Raw genomic sequence first — 17,967 nt, forward strand, 5'->3', positions numbered from 1 at the left:
ATACTATTATCTTTATATATATATATATATATATCTTTATTGTTTTAATTTATTTATTTATTACTGTTTTCAATGTTGAAAAACCATTATGGTGCTTAATATTTTTGTGGAAACTGTGATGCATTTTTTCAGGAATGGTTGGTGAATATTTGCAATAGAAATCTTCTGTAACATTATAAATGTATTTACTGTCAATTTGGATAAATTTGCATAAATAAAAGTATTAATTACTGTCAAACTAAATCTTGAACTGACCTCAAACCTTTAAATGGTAGTGTAAATATGCACATAAATAATATGTTTGATTTTTAAATTTTCAATTAAACTGACATGCCATTTTGGTCAAAATTGACTCAAAGAAATTAATTTGACATGATTAAATATTTACTACATTTAAAAGATATTCACCAAAATAGAAACACTGCAACTAAATAAAAAACTGTGTAAAAATGAAAACTGGCCGGAATATTCACCTAAAAAAATTATATTATTTTGTGTTCCACAGAACAGAGTAAGTTCACTTCAAATAACATGAGGGTAAGTAAATGATAACAGAATTCTTTTTTTAAATATATTGGATCTCTTCACGGATGCAAATGACAGAATGACAATAAACCAGACCAGGTAGCCAAAAGCAGACTTCACAGGCTCCTATCACAGCGGGGCTCATTTTTGAAGCGGCTAGGGTTGTTAGAATGCATAGCAGTCTATTAAAGGAGATTCTGTGTTGAGTAATGAGTGCAGAGACAGGGGAGAAACACCCAGTAGAGGCGGCCATCTTTTTAACCCACTTTTTAAAATTCACTCGGCCAGACGTGGGGAGCCTGCATGGAGCCCACATCAGTGGTGAGAAAATGCCTGTCTAAACGTAATGAAATCAGCAGGACTTCAACATCCGAATAAGAAAATAAAGCAGGAAGCGAGAAAGCTGAGATTTAAGGGGGATTACGATATTCCGACAGTCAGCAATACATTGAGAGGCGAGGGAAAACCTGGCAGAAGCAGTTAACGACTTCTTTCTCTCGTGACCAGCACGAGCGCCTGAGGCACAGCCAGTTTATGCATGTGTAGAAAATGGAAGTTACACTCGTATGTCAAGCTGTAAGAACTAAAAGCCACCGGCATGCTTTTCTGAGATGTTCTGCTGGTAACTAAGTCACTTCACATCAACGGCATCCATCCACCCTCACTTTCTTCACTTACGAGACATGTTCATGCTGTTTACACGCTCCATCACAAAAAAAAGGAGAATGTAATGGGTCAAAAAGCCCTTGAGATACCATCTTCATTCATCGCAAGCTGCAGCAAGAGTGCATATCTGTGAATAAATTGCAAATGCACAAGACAGTGAAGTTGACTGAGGAATGATTTTTTATGTTTTCACAGCTGGTGATTCAACAAGTACAAAAGTCTTTTTCACTGACTCCGTTAAAGAAGCAGATAAGAGCAAAGCACAGCTAGATGTTTTTTCTTGACCATGACAAGGCAAGCCAATATAGTGGCTTAAAAATAATATTTTTTTCTAATGGTCCATGTGAGAGTTTAGCCCTAACAAAAAAATTATATTTTTTTATGTTTTTGGCTGCATTTATTTGATTTAAAATACAGTAATGTTGTGAGATATTATTCCAATTTAAAATAACTTTTCTATTCTATTTCGATATAATAATAATAATATATCTCAGCGTATATATTGCAATATATTTCTGTCATGGCAAAGCTGAATTTTACTAATATGCTGATTTGCTGCTCAATTTATAATTAATCGGTATTATTGAAAGCATTTGTTGCTGCTTAATATTTTTTCTGTCACTATTTTTTTTTTAACAGTTAACAGTTTCTTTACATATGCAACCTGCATTTTTATTGATCAAGAATAGATGAAAATTATACAGCGATAATGTGACTTAATGACAACTATACTGATAAAAACACTTTAGCTAGAAAACAACTGCATATGATCTAGAACATTCCACAATGGTTTGTAATTTTCAATCTATTCTAACTGATGCTTCCAAGACCATCACAAGTCCATACAAAAACCTCTATATGCAAAAAGTAAAATCACAATAATATTCAGTGCATCACAGAAAATCAAATGCTCAGGTTTGCAAGGTTTAAAAACATGTAGATTCAAAATGCACAGGCACAAACACATATGCATCACCTAGATGCCATCTGATGCATGTGCTTTCATCTAAAAGATGGATGTCTTCGAGACATTTATGGTTTGGAATGCATGCAAAGTATGTACACAATAAATAAAAAGCTATGCTTTCCAGATTAAGTGCTCTTTAGCAGACATCTTGGAGATGTATGTGTGCTTACTAGAGATTGGGCAAGTGACAGAAACACTCTCACACTGGCCCCCAGGCAATCCATCCTTATTGGTGAGCCCTGCAATATGATATCTTCAGAAAAAAAATCAATGAATGAAATAATGGTTCTTGTTCTTTACCTCTGCATAGTCTTTTATATATCGACCACAGCCTTTAGCCTGACCAACTTCTGTAAAGTTTCCTTGCCAGAAGGAAGTTCACAGGGTCAGACTAAACTGTCTGTCATCGCATACTTTGCAAAGCAGTTTCACTGTTTGACTCTATCTCTGTCTAGATATTGTGACAGTATCTGCACTCAGGAAGATAAGGACTGAGGACACACAATTACAAACCGCAAAGCATTTGTTATGAGTCATGTATTAGAAATGTTTCATTGTCAAACTACTTCCTTAATATAAAGACTCAAGTATAAGTAAGAGATTTATTTGGCTTCCTTGAAAAGACAGGAGTCTATTATTGACCTCTTATTTTTCCAATTGTGAAGATATTACAGATTTAAGCTTTAATGAGTGCCGACTGACGTCGCTAACACCACATGCTGTGCAGCACTGGCAAACCAGACACGTTTCATATTAATTATGCTGAAAATTTCTCACATAGTCTCTCAGTGAGATTACATCAACATAAAGCCCATCAGAAACATCCATCTGTCCTGTCTTGTATCCAAAAACATGACAAAGAGCAAACGAATAGCTAAATCTTTTGTAGTATAAACAGTTGTGCCAATTTCTGACTTCTGTCAGGACACATTTGTGATGAGACAAGGTTTGTGAGGGCCGATGAGATTATAGGCCACGATCCTTTTTTCTGCTGAGGTGGAGCAGGACAGATTTTCAGGAATAATATGTGATGACTGAGGAGTAAATGTGATTAAATACACCCTTTTCTTCCTTAAGTTCATTATTTTGGGCAAAAGAAGGAAGTTCACTTCACAAAAGAACAGGCCAATAGGATTCTCATAAAAAAAAGTTCACCACAAATTCATGTCTGCTTTGTGATCTTGTTAACGTGCGCACATAAACATTTTTGGAACCTTAATAGACTATATAACTGTTACTGAAATTTGACATTTACTTTTGGTAAATAATTTCATTGTAGTTATTCTCATAATTAATTTTGGGGTCAGTATAAGAGTTTTTAAATGTTTTTGCAAGAAGTCTCATATGCTCATTAAAGGGGTGGTTCACTGTTTTTTTTTCTAGGATTGATTGTGTTTATGGGGTGCAGTCTAACGTGTGAATGCTTCGTTTTTTAAAAAACTGATTATTTTTCACATCATTTACATAATTTATTCTTTTCTGAAAAATGCACTGATCATTTCCTTCTTTTATGAAGCCCCTCCCCTCAGAAATAGGCGATGGGCTCTGATTGGTTAGCTAGCCCAGTGTGTTGTGATTGGCTAAACTGCCTCTAGTGCGCGTCTAAGCGTCCCGCCCCTCACCTCAGCTGCATGTGCTCCGGTTGTATTGTAAAAAAATTTTTTTACCGTAAATTTTACGGATTTACTTTTAGATTACTTTTAGCTGTTATTTGTAAATGCTACTGCTTATGTTAGCTTTTAATATACGGTTTAATCCTGATTAAAGCTTTAATACAGTACGGCAACTGCACGCGGGGTTTATCTGGGTTTGTGATGTCACTAACCCAGGAAGTAACTTGTTGTAGTCCATACCAGCCGTTTTTGTAGGCTTTAACTGCCAGAATTTTAAAAGACGATATCTCCGTTTGCATTGAACTTTCAGTTTCGTAACTTTGCAGATATTGTTTATGCTCAAACAGCAACATTACACACTAACGTTAAAAAAGTGAAATCGCAATGACCCACCCCTTTAAAGCTCAAAATAGAGTAAAAATAACAAAAATTTTGTAAAAAGCATTTTAAAATATTTGTTTTATAGTTGAAAATATTTTATAATGTAATATATAAAGCTGAATTTTCATCATCATTACTCCAGTCTTCATGGTCACATGATCCTTTAGATATCATTCTAATATGCTGATTTGCTGCTCAAAAACTCTTTTTTTTATTATTATTAATGTTGAAAAAATTTTAGGGAACTGTGATAAAAAATTTTTTTTACAATTTTATTTTAGACAAATTTGTTTTAGTTTTTTTTGTTCAATATAATTTATCCATGCTAAATAAAAATATTTTTTTAAAAAGTAGTGGTATTTTCACTGTTATTTTGTTCAATGATTTTATTTTGCTTGATGAGTTCAGTAGAAGTACAAAAGAAATAGTTAATTAGCTGATCTGGCATTTCCCAGATATAAAGCTTGATACAGTCAGTTACATATAAACTTAAACCTGCTGATTCAATTGATACCAGCGTATAATCATTTAAAATTCATTAACATGATAATTAATCAAACTGTAAAACTGACATAGAACTACCCTAGTAAAAAAGTAATATATTCAAAATACATTATTTCATACTAAGTATCGTTCAAATCTATTAACATATTTACAGACTTACTGTTATAAAAATTATAATTACAATTTATTTGGAGTACTACTTGTGCACAGTGCACATCAATATTAATATTAAGCCTAAAATGTCACTATTGATGAGGATTGCATGATCTTTGAATAATATCAGTCTTTAAATGCAAGATATTTAAAGTGTACCTGAAGCATATTTGCAATAGTTCCACTTTACCACAATCAAATATACTTCAGTATATCTTTAGTTGGACTTCAGCACTTCTTTAACAAAACAAAATTAGTTGTTTAAATTTAGCAGACTTTAAGTACACCAGTTTAGTATACGAAAAGTACAATTGCAGGGTATTTTTATTAAGTACATAAATGTTTAAATGTATTTATACTTAGCATGGAATAAATGTATTTCAAATACATTTTAGTACATTTATATTTCACTAGGGTACACTTTACCTTAACATCCTGTAAATACTTGCACAGAGACTTCTATCACTTCTACTATCACCTCGGTTGGGTGGTGGTTACGTATGATCCCCCCTCCCTAGCTTATTTTATTAATTAAATAGATGGTGTTACAACACTTCTCACTCTTTCCTATGGTTAGGATGTAATCATTATACTTATTAAGAACAATAGCAGTTTGTGAGCTTTTGATGAGCACTTGAGTCTTGTATCGACACTCATCTGTAAATATTCAGGGAATGGGAATGACTTATTATAAGCAATTCAACAGAATTATGTGAAAATTACTGATAAAAGACTTATTTATAGTGCTCTGGGAGGTTGATCATGAATGGATATGCTAATAAACTACAAAAGGAAATTATGGAATGATAATTCAAACCTATCCTTTGATGACACAAAAATACACTCTTGTGCATTAATATTCATGTTTCTCCCTTAATATTCGACTTACATTTATGCATAAGCATTTCATGCTAATTGGTAATGCAGTACTAAAACGATCCTCGCTTGCATGCATGACAAAAGTAGCTCATAAGTTTCACTGAGAAACCAAAAGAATTATTGATAAATATAATTATATTTTACTCAGTATTGAAAAGTATCAGCAAAAAAGTTCAGTTAAGTTTTTTAATTAAAATTTTAATTACTTAATTCAATTTTTGTATTTTTATGCTTATTCGAGTATCACACTGATCACTTATCAATGTAAATCTCTAATGAATTCAGTTTATGAGTACAAGTTTAAGAGTCTGAATTTCAATTAGATTGGTCACGTCCCACAGGAAGTTGAACTGGCATGACAGGAAGAGGAATGTAATGAAGTTTAATAGAGTGCTACATGGATGACATATTTTCATAGGCCAAACCATGGAAATTAGCTTTTTTTCCCCGGTTAAATGCCTTAAATAAGGTCTGTGGTTAACAGACTTAATTCCACAATATAAAATAAATCAGTAATACCCCATTCAAAGGTATTTACAAGTGGCTAAATGGACTACAGAGGCTGTCAGGGACATTGAATGTCATAATGGCTATCAAGTAAACATAACTACTCACTAGTCTGCTTTCACAGCCTCACTGGGTTTATAATTGTGGTCTTGCAAACTTTTCAACCTTAAACATTTAAATAAAGACTGAAAGAGTTGTTGTTTGGTGATGGCGGCATCGAAGTCATGCAAAGGTGGTGTAGTTTGTTAAAGCCTACTTCTGCCGATTGAGGCCTTAAAATTCATAAAAGTTGTGTTCATTTGTAAAGATTATCATGATGAAAAAAATTTGTAGGAATCATAAATGTTTGTTGGTCACAGAGCTAATTTTTTTGCAATAATCCAAAAGCCAATGGAAAAATCCTATTGGGTTTTTGTGGAGGGAACCAAGGTGATGCAAACTTCTGGGTTGGACTACAAAAATACGTCATCACTGCAGCACTCTATTCAAGCATACTGGCTATTTATTGGTATTCATAAATCACATATTAATGCCTTATTCTGCATGACCACATTTTAGATCCCTTAACCCTAACTATTAATAAGCAGCAAATTAGGAGTTTAATGAGGCAAAAGTCATAGTTAATAGTAAGTTAATAGTGAGAATTGGTCCTTAAAATAAAGCGTGACCCTTTTTGATTTACTTTTTTCAAAACTTTCAGCCAAGGCTTTGTTAAACCAAGATTCAAAGGTTTAACTTTTCTACTTAAAATGAGTTCCAATCCATTTTAATTCTAATTTATTACATTCAAATACAGCAATTCTGCATCCTGTTTGTTCAGAATCAGTTTAAATCCAGCAATTGAACTGGAATTGATCAGTCATTCCCAATTCAATTCAGAATGGCGCCCGAGCAAGTTCTGCAACAGAGCTATTGTGAACTGTGCTCCGTATCCTATTTGTTGGAGGTGAGAGGCTAGATTGTCTCTCGCTACAGGTCCTCTGCCCTCCCCGGTTTCCCTGTCACCTCATTCCTGATGAGTCTGTGTTGTTAATGTTTTCTGGAACTCATTTCTCCAGCCCTGGAGGTTAATTGTCTCCAGCTCCCTCATGTCTCTTATTGATTAAGAGCGTGGGCTGGAGCAGCTCAACTCATTGGCACCGATGCACATCTTCACCATGAGGCAGGGCCCTGAACCTCGTCACTCCAGGGAGGACTGTTCCATCCTGGGCTTGCCCACAGGGACCCGAACCCCTGACCACCAGCAGCACAAGCAATATCCTGTGTCGAACAGCCTGTGGAATTGCTCTAGGCTGGTCTTACTCACTGTGAAGAAAAAGGAGCAGGCCATGGGAAAAGTCATTCTCAGCCACAGCGGGCGTGAGAGACGCTGCTAGCCAGTGCTGTCCTGCACTCGCTGTGAAGCCGTCAATCTCTCCAAGATGACACTCCGTGACGGGCCTGTCATAGTTCATCACAGCTGATTGAGACACAGGACCCTGAGCGCACATTACAGACAACAACTCTACAAGTCTAGACCGAAAATGTTTATCAGGCAAAGGCGAAAAAAGAAACAAGACGCAGCCCATAAGCATCGCCTTCGCAGAAAATATTTCCATCTTTTTTACCTTGAAAGAGGAGCAACCTTGCAGTAAATAAACGAAAATGCAATTTATCTTCTCCACGTCCAACATATTGGAGAGCAACCGGCTGTCAAGGAAAATACACAAACAAACCACACTGTTTTTCTTATTCCATCTATCAGGTTTAAAAGAATAGGTCATCCATAAAATCATTTAATCGCCTCACATCGTTTCAAATGGATTCTTGAATATTTTTTGAGAATCTTTAAGCTTTTTTCCCATACAATGACAGTTCATACTAGCAACCTGGTTTGTCAAGTATCTTAAAAGTAGAGTATACGACTATTCCAGGTTTGAAGCCATATCATAGCTTTGTGTGAGAAACAGACCTAACTCCAAACAGAAGACATGGACTACTTATATGGTGTTTTGACTTTTTTATTTTATTTTTATTTGAATAAAATACTTTTCAGTTTTGAAATGAAACACAAATATATTCATACTTTATATTTCCCTGAGCTTGTCACAATTCATTCTGGGATTTCCTTTATTTTTATTTTATTTAATAGATTTTAGACCAATTTTATTTTATTTTATAGAATAGCATATAGTATATAATAAAATTTTAATATCAGCTATTTGTAAGTTATCTGTCATAACAAAAAAAATTATTATCCAATTAGCTTATCTGTATTGGCCATCGTTTTTAAAAAGTTGCCTTTCAATTTTGAATGAAATACAAATATATTTATACTTCACATTTCTCTGACCTTGTCACAATGCATTCTGAAATCGCCTTTATTTTAGTTGAGTTTAGTTTAATTTATATTTAATCTAATATTTTATTTTATTTTTGTTTAATTTAATTTATATTTAATTAAATTACATTTTATTTTATTCGTCTTGGAAAAAAACAGCAGAATACAGGTTTGGAATAAAATAAGGTTGAGTAAATAATGACAGCACTTTACATTTTAATAAACTACTGCCTTAAAAAACAGTGAGCTGAATCAACGATCACTAATCTGTAATTCCAGTATTGGATAGAAGCAAAAAATGTCCAATGCTTGATCAGTGGACGCTATGATGAGTTTCCTCGCTACATTCAGTCGCTTTATAAAGCTCTGCTCCCTGTCCACCCACAGCCATCTGCTACGCTCGGCTTTGGAAGCACAGCTTGGCATTTTGTCCGTGCTGGCAGCTCACCGTGGCAATAACTGAACTCGCCCGCGTTCCTTACAGTTGTCGGAAAAACAGTCATATATAAAAGAGTGACAAACATGATGAGGGTATTTGTGTGTGTGTGTCACGACAGAAGCAGAATAACTTTAAAGCCATTCAAATCCAAAACGTGTGAAACTGTGATTCACGGTTGCGGGTGCACTTTTATACAACAGTTCTATAAACAAGAAGTTATATAAAGTTACTTACATTTCAGACACAACATGATCAGCTATTCTGGTTAGTTTTGCTCCTTCAATGGAAAGTGTTTGATAAAATATTATGAACCAAACTATCTATTTGTATAGTGATTATCACATAATATATAGTACTTACACTATATATGATATCAATTGTTTAATATGCAGAGATGGATGTTACAGCTGCATGAAACTAAACATTGTTTTAAACATTTGTAACACCTCTGCTTGGTGTTACAACTGTTACAACTGTTTGGAAATGTTCTATACATCTCTTAGTGGCATTAATATTACTAAAGCTTTTTCCAGACAGACTGCATTACAGATAGTGACACGGAAGGCTTACCAAGCCAATGCTCTCCTGTTATCTTGCCAAATCCTTCCCGATAAGCTTCCCAGTCACGGAAAAAGTTAACAGAGCCATCTTCTCTGCGTTGAATCACCTGAAAAAAAGTAAAAAATGTCATTGTCGTACATTTAAACACACTGTTATCAATATTATATTCATGCAGATGTGATGTGTATAAACCGCCTACAACAGGAAAATGTATGATTATTAAAGACACCGCTTTAACGCAAACTGTAGCCTTCCCTGAATAATTTTGCCCTCAGAATGGTAAAGTTACAACATCTATCAGCAGGGATAACCCTCATCCTTCGGACTAAACTGCTTCGATGAGAGATGCATGATATAGCTATTATCATATGGCGGATATTAGATTTTTTACGATTTTATATAGATTTTTTTTATTTTGTATTAATATATATATATATATATATATTTTTTTTTTACCTTTAGATTACACTTAGATTCGCCATCGTCTAACACACATAAAATTAATCTTTACAAAACATTAATTTAATTATACAAAAAAAAGTAATCTTTAGCAAATTGTAAAATTATTATGCATTTTCAAACAGTATTATAATGTTGTAATTTCTAAATTCACTTGTAGTGCTTATTGATTTTAGCTTTTAGTGTTTTACTTTTAATCTATTTCGACAAAACGTCTCGGGTTACTTATGTAACCATGGTTCCCTGAGTAGGGAACGAGACACTGCGTCCTCTAGGTTTCTTGCCATGCTGCGGACGCAAGCTTCAGACGAAGAAGTGAACGATGTGTAGCTCCCGGCACCGATTTATACTGTAGTCGCACCGGTAGTGACGTCATGGCTGTCGCCGGCCAACGAGTTGGTGTTTTTTCAATGTATGCTTCAGATACGAGTCACGACGAGGCGTTCCCCATAGCGACCCCTAGAGGATGCAGTTCGAAGTTCCCATGAAAGGGAACATTTTACATGTCATTACATGAAAAAAAAAATCAACTTATCTGTATTGGCCAGAATTTTATGCACCATCCATCTATAATTTTTAAGTTAACTTACAATTTTGAATGAGATACAAATATACTTCTACTTCACATTTCTCTGTGCTTGACAAAAGGCAATTTTGTTGGGATTGCTACAATGGGATTGCTACATTATAATGCCTTAAAATATTCTCTAGGTAAGCAGCTCCCTAGGTTTTGGAACACAAAGCTAGACCTATGACCATTACCAGACAGGCAAGCACAGCACTATCTTGTCATATCTTATGTCAACCCTCTGCTCGCTTCTACTTAAAAACAGAAAGCTAATGAATCCTAGTGAAACCTGATTCAGTCTCTAGGTAGCTAAAACACGCGTCTCTTTCCTGCAGGTACATCCTTTGTCTTTGGTATGCAGATGTATTCTTTACTCTGAGAGGAATGAAGGGGAAACATGTAAATTGACTGGAGATGGATATTTCAGGACGGTACAGAGGACGCATGTAGACGGGTCGGGGTCCTCAAGGGAAAGGTGATGCACACGTGGAATTCAAAGTGAAATTCAGACACTAATTGACTCCTGATCCTTTTATAGAAGATTAATCAGGCAGGCAGTGGATCAATGGCTGTTGAAAATGCCAGCAAAGGAGAAGTCTTGCCATCAATGTAAATGAGCCAAGCACAGCTCCCTTCTCACATGCTCACCAGTGCCTGCCAAGACGAAAACACACATGCCTCCAGGGACAGTTCCCAGAGGAACACCTTCACCTAAACAAGTCGGGAAGAACTCAAGGAACTCAACACTCAAGGAAAGCCACCTTCTGACCTCAGTTAGAAATATTACAACCATCTACCTGTTTATGAGATGACAGTGATGTCAATGTGTTTGTTTAAAATAAGGCAATAATTTATATGTAAATGTTACTTAGTATGAATATTTCATTAGGAAGTTATAGGAATAGTTAGGAATAGTTCACTTTTATGTCAAATTTCTCACCCTCATGTCATTCCAAACCTGTATGACTTTTATCAATTTTATCAGTTAAATTTTTAAAGGATTTTTGACTTAATATTATATATTGTAATATAGAATTTAATTATATATATATATATATATATATATATATATACAGTGGGTAACATTTAAGGGGGTCTGAATACTTTCCGTATTCAGACTTTGAATACTTTCCGTTTTATGCACAATAAAACTACTAAAAATGAAATTACAAAACATAATACTTTCATAATACTTTACTCCACATAATACACTGCTTTTAATACAGTAATACAATAAGCTTTTAATGAAGCAACTCAACGTTCCTTCATTACTAGTTCTAAAGTGACGTTTTCGAATTAGTAACGGAGGTTTGGGCTCAGCTGTTAATTATGCTATTGCTCATATATACACTAAAAATAACAAATGCGCAATAAAACTACAAAACTGAAATGAAAAGAAAAAATATGAAAAGAAAAACGGATTAAAAATATGAACCCATTTAATTTAATTTAAAGGGATAGTTCTACTAACCCTTTAATTTAATGTAATTTTAAAACTATAGACATTAAAAAAATAATGAAAATGACACAAGCTCACAACAAAATTACTCAAACTTTAAAATGAAAATAGTGCTGTCAATCAATTAAAAAATATATATATAAAATTAATCACACATTCTTTCTGAAATTAATCGCGATTAATCACGATTAATCCCACCTAACATTCAAGTTTTTAAATATACTTTTATATTGCAATAATTTCACATTTAATCTTCAAATTAATGTACAAACAACATAAAGACAGTATTTTTAAATATTTGTTTAATGGCATCTTTTTTATGACTGAAGGCCAGTATCACTAATACCAATTAATACTGATTTCTCAATAAAAAATGTCCCCCTAATATTTAACCATTGACTATAGCCATTCAACATTACATTATAATTAAGAGCTATCAATTTTAACATTTATTAGACTTTAAAAACTTCTAATTTAAGTGAACTTAAAACAATCTTCACATAAACCCATTATAATAAATGTCATATTTAGCTAGGCTACCTGTGCCCTTCAGCAGAAATATACAGCAATTGAAAAAAGCTATCAAACATTAAATTCTAAACTAAATACAGACAAATCCTTAAAGCTATAAAAGTTATTGATTTCCTCTTTTTTCTTTTATTCTTGATGAACAGACATCACGGCAGCTAGTTATTAGGTTGTTTTGGCTGCTATTTCTTTAAGAGCTGCCGCTGCTGAACGTGACGTGGATCTGACACACTTTGTATTTTCTCTCAACTCTCTTTACCTTTTCTGACCCATTTCAAGTCTTAAAGTCTCTACTAATGAACTGACGAGTTAAATCGGGTGTGTTAGATGAGGGAGACAGTGCTGGGCTGCTCCAGGACAGTTTGGAAAACCGTTTCAGAGACATGTTCTTAATAAATGTGACTCATAAATAACATATTACATGCATGCACATGTTTTATGGCAGCTTTAATCGCCTTTTTGGTAACTTCATGCCTTAACTGACCACGACATTGCATGCATGTAGTTTTTTTTCGTAATTTGATATGAAATGATACAAGCTACAGCGCGTGCCGGCGCCTTTTGTGCGTGCAATTGAAGATCACGCACTGCGAGCACAGTACAGTTTCTGCGCTTGAAGTAATGTGGAGCGCGTCTGAAACGTCTCCGGCTTGATGTGGTCATAAAGACGTTCTGTGACTGAATTAATGCACTTCATGTAAAAAAAAAAGAGACAGAGGTAGCAGTTATGAGTGGGGTGGCCAACCCTAGGCTCCACCCCTGCGTTAACAGCGTTAAATAATTTTAACGCGTTAAAATTAAAAAATTAATCGCCTGCGTTAACGCGCTAATTTTGACAGCACTAAATGAAAACAGAAAATTAAAAAAACAGTTCAAAACATTAACAAAACTACAAGTATAATAGTACATTAATGATAAAATAACATTTTCCCGACCTCTGGACGTTGTCTAAGACTGCAACACGTACTTTGCGCTATGAATTGCTGCCACATGTGAAAATCATGTTTGTGTCGCTAGAAACGCATGAATTCACATACTCGCGTAGGAGTTTCAGTCCTGAATATACTGAAGGTGTTTTTTTCCTTGTTAGAGGAGTTTATGTTTAGCTAAGGGGCTTTATGTGTGATGACACACAACATATAGATTCTGCAGAGAAGACCTTTGAGTGGGACCTCCCGTGCATGTGATCTTGGAAAACACAGCCGCTCTCTCAATAAAACATGCCAACACTCTGTGCAGGTGCTTTGGGCCGCATTCAGAATTAATGTATGTGGCTTGACTCTGAATAAATCCTTTCATTGGTTCCTCTTCCAATCCGCAGAGCAACCGAAAAGATTTTAATTATTCACCATAATCTCTGTAAATGAGCCACCTTTCAGCAGTGGGCTCACTTAATCTTTATTGTACCTCGAGTATAAAACAGGTAATTAAAATACAGGGAAATTTTTGTGTTCTGATAAATATTTCATAAGTGCTGCTTTGAATATTCCCACCAGCGCAGCATGAGCAGACTTCAAGCGAGGCGCCGTTTAGATGGTGGAAAATCAGATGCATATTTCAGGTGGGCACATCTTGGGGCATTCCTAGGGTTCAGAGAGGGCATACTGGGGGCGACTGATGGCTTCAGGCCTGTTGTGTCACTGCACAGCTGAATAGCTGACTAAAAACATTTGATGCACTAAATACATGCAAATAAAGATTAGGGCTATCAATTTTACACATTTATTTTTGTGTAGGACATATCGGAGCAGGCTGTCAGACTATATAGGGTAAGACGTTACAATCAAACCTGTAAACAGTAAAATAACTTTGAAATAAAATCAATTCATGATGCTGTAAGTCAAAGATAGAATTTTTTTTATTAAATAATACACATTTATGCTAAATACATATATATGATACTAGCTATATATAATATTATAATTTAACGAAAGATATACTGTATATATATATAAACAAATATAAACATTTTATTTTCGTTACTTAAAAAAGTAAAATAAAACTTTTTATTTAGCTTATTTTGATTCGCTAAAATAACTTAAAATGTATTACTTATAAAATTCGAATTTATTGTATATTTATGAATTTATCTTATTATATAGATATAGATATCTACTAACATTGACACATTACTAACATTAAACAGGACTAACATTAAACATAATAAAAATTATTTAAAGTTTAAAATTAAAAAGACAACAGAGGATATAAAAATAAAAAACTGATTCAAAATATTAATAAAACCTTTACTCTAATACTCTCACTGACACTAAAACTACAGGTATGTAAAATTAAATATCAACATAGCATATCATTACATATGACTAAATATATAAATAGTTACATTCAACATAGTTAATATTAATAATAATAATAAAAATATTTAAAATGTGATTGTTTTAATAATTAAAAGTTAACTATATATATATATATATGTGTGTGTGTGTGTGTGTGTGTGTGTGTGTGTAAAATTCGAATTTATTGTATATTTATGAATTTATCTTATTATATAGATATAGATATCTACTAACATTGACACATTACTAACATTAAACAGGACTAACATTAAACATAATAAAAATTATTTAAAGTTTAAAATTAAAAAGACAACAGAGGATATAAAAATAAAAAACTGATTCAAAATATTAATAAAACCTTTACTCTAATACTCTCACTGACACTAAAACTACAGGTATGTAAAATTAAATATCAACATAGCATATCATTACATATGACTAAATATATAAGTAGTTACATTCAACATAGTTAATATTAATAATAATAATAATAATAATACAAATATTTAAAATGTGATTGTTTTAATAATTAAAAGTTAACTATATATATATATATATATATATATGTGTGTGTGTGTGTGTGTGTGTGTGTGTGTAAACATTAATTTAGTAAAGAAATTTAATATTTCTTCACTTATTTACTTTCAAAAATGTTTTTCAAATTTTTAATTTGTGCACTTTTTCTCAGCATACTGGTTATTTGTAATTTAACTGACCGATCATGTAATGAAATGATTGACAGCCCTAGTAAGGATGTAAATCAATATTATTTTTATCATGATGTCATAAACAGAAGGGAACCACTGTGTTCTGCTCTCGCTGTTGTGTTCCTCTGTGCATCTATTTCCCTTAGCCTAATTCCAGAGCCACACTCCAGCTGATGTGTTCCAAAAGCAATTTCTCCTGTTACAATGAATCTCCAATGGCAGCAGAGCACACGGCAGCAGACGTGAGTCCTTCGACGCAGATGAGGCTCAGCTCCAGGTCGCTGCATCGGGCCGCAAACAGTCACGCACTCTGTTTGAAGCGCTAACGCAGATGGATGAACTTGTTCCACAGGAGACGAGATGTTCTTCAGTTTCACAATTCAGACAGAGAATGAGCCGGACAATCTTCCCTCCTTAAGACAGTTGACTTGAGTCACTCGCTCAGAAGGAAAGCAGCCTTAAGAATCGTCTTATTATCTCTTAATTATCTACGCTTTGATTTGCGGCACTACTGCAGACGGCACACAGCGAGGCCCAGGGGAGTTTTGAAACACCTCTAGCGAGCTGGTAAAAATTAATAATTGTTCTCAAAGGCTGAACCTCCCTCATATTAGCTGAAGTATTTAATTTGCAGTCAATGTAAGAGAGGGAGTGTGTGAATGATTAAAAGGAAAATGAGAATTGTGTTGAATATTCAGAAATGATGGAGTGTTTTGGCTCCCTTGAACGAATTAGATTACGAATTAATTTCACCGTTTTGCAGCCGATGGCTAGGTTTAATTCTAAAGAAGAGGAAAAGAAGTGAGAGTTTATTGGTCAAACAATGGTTCTATAGTATCTGATTTATCTTTTGGAGTGCAGGTAATGACCTCTGTAATTTCTCAAGAGATATCCTTTGTAATCTACCTCATTTTTCATTGTTTTGCTATGTTGGTTGGAAGTGAGAACTAATTGTTAACAGGATAACCAACAGGCCAGATAAGACATGGGGGAGACCAAATCTTGTTGTCAGAGTTTTCTTGCAGATGAGAATTTAATTTTTGAAAGACACATCTATTAAAGTCTTGGTTACAAAAAAAAACTGCACGTTTCCATGGTCATACTAAGAGATACAGCTTATTTAACAGTGGGGCATGTTGCCACCAACCTGCTATTAAAACACCTATTATAGGCTTTTAGACAAAATTAAACCAGTAAAATATTCACAATGCACAAAACACAAGTTTGAAATTGTAACATAAAATTGTTGTGAACAACAAATATTTTAATGAATAAAATTACAACACATAAAATGATAACCACCCCCAATAAAAACCTGAAATTATGTAGCTGACTCTTATTTTATCAGTTGATAAAAAAGTGGTTGTGTGGTTGATAAGAAAAAAATTTATTATATTTTTTCCCTAATTGCTACGAATATTATATTTTATATAATAATAATAATAGGAGGCCGCAATATCTCTATTCTTTTTCTTCTTCTTATTATTATTATTACTAAAAGTAATAATAATAATTTGTATTATTAAAACAAATTATTATAAATTATAATTTTTTGATAAATTATTTATTATTTCATTTGATTCTGGATTGCTAAAAACAAAAACAAAAAAAACAACACTAATGATTTGGCCTGTAAAAAGTGTAGTGGTTTCAGAAAGCAAACATCAACACAAATAAAACTGTTTGTCCTATGTCCTGGCACCAAATTTGATCAAAAACACAGCCAATGACATGCAGCACTTAAAATAAAACACACAAACAACATGGGCCATGTATAATTTAGCCACCTAAATGAAATGCATTAAAATACTTTGCATGTAGAACCGGATCTTTAATATCCACCGAGTGACAGCAAAAACAGACTTCTGAAAGAAATCAATGACCTTTTATTTGAACAGCAGACAAAACCTGTAGTTAAAAATATCCTTAACTTCAATGATACGCTTTGTTCACATCTATTAACCGCACATGTTGCAAAATATAAGAATAATGTCACTCCTTTAGGTAAATAGCCTCTCCGAGCTTGTAGTGGAACATTTGTGGGCTATAAATCCTGCAGCAGTGTGGGCTGTTTTTCACTGGAGAGTCACTAGGTACTGGCAGGTTTGGTTTCATATTGCTGAGAGCAGAGAAAACAGCCCTGCTGCAAAAAATAACTGAAATCAAATCATGTTGTTCGCTCATATTCCCCATTGAGACTCTTCCCGCAGCCAGCAGTTGCACAACAGACCGCTGGTAACAATCTGCTGGGCTGGAACAAGAGAAGACATTCAGTGCCAAAAAACACGGCCTCCTCCTGTCACTCTGACAGAAAACAGAGTCTGACCACACACAGGGCAAAGAGGTGGAGGATTTGACAATGGTCTCCCCGAGGGCTGTCAATCAACGGAGGTATAAACTTGTGGCATCTACACCTCTGGTTGCACTGGCGGAG

At 34.1% G+C, this 17,967-nt stretch overlaps 1 protein-coding gene across 2 annotated transcripts in view; it reads right to left on the reverse strand.

Annotated features, from left to right (window-relative positions):
• fibcd1a (fibrinogen C domain containing 1a) overlaps nucleotides 1-17,967 on the reverse strand; it is a 122,292-nt gene that overhangs the window by 39,149 nt on the left and 65,176 nt on the right. For both annotated transcript variants that reach the window (XM_016290458.1, XM_016290459.1), the window contains one exon: nucleotides 9,525-9,621. In XM_016290458.1, the coding sequence (XP_016145944.1) occupies nucleotides 9,525-9,621 (97 nt within the window). The remainder of the gene's footprint in view (nucleotides 1-9,524; nucleotides 9,622-17,967) is intronic.

Source organism: Sinocyclocheilus grahami, unplaced genomic scaffold, assembly GCF_001515645.1.
Source record: "Sinocyclocheilus grahami isolate Dianchi unplaced genomic scaffold, SAMN03320097.WGS_v1.1 scaffold259.1, whole genome shotgun sequence".
Classification (NCBI taxonomy): domain Eukaryota; kingdom Metazoa; phylum Chordata; class Actinopteri; order Cypriniformes; family Cyprinidae; genus Sinocyclocheilus; species Sinocyclocheilus grahami.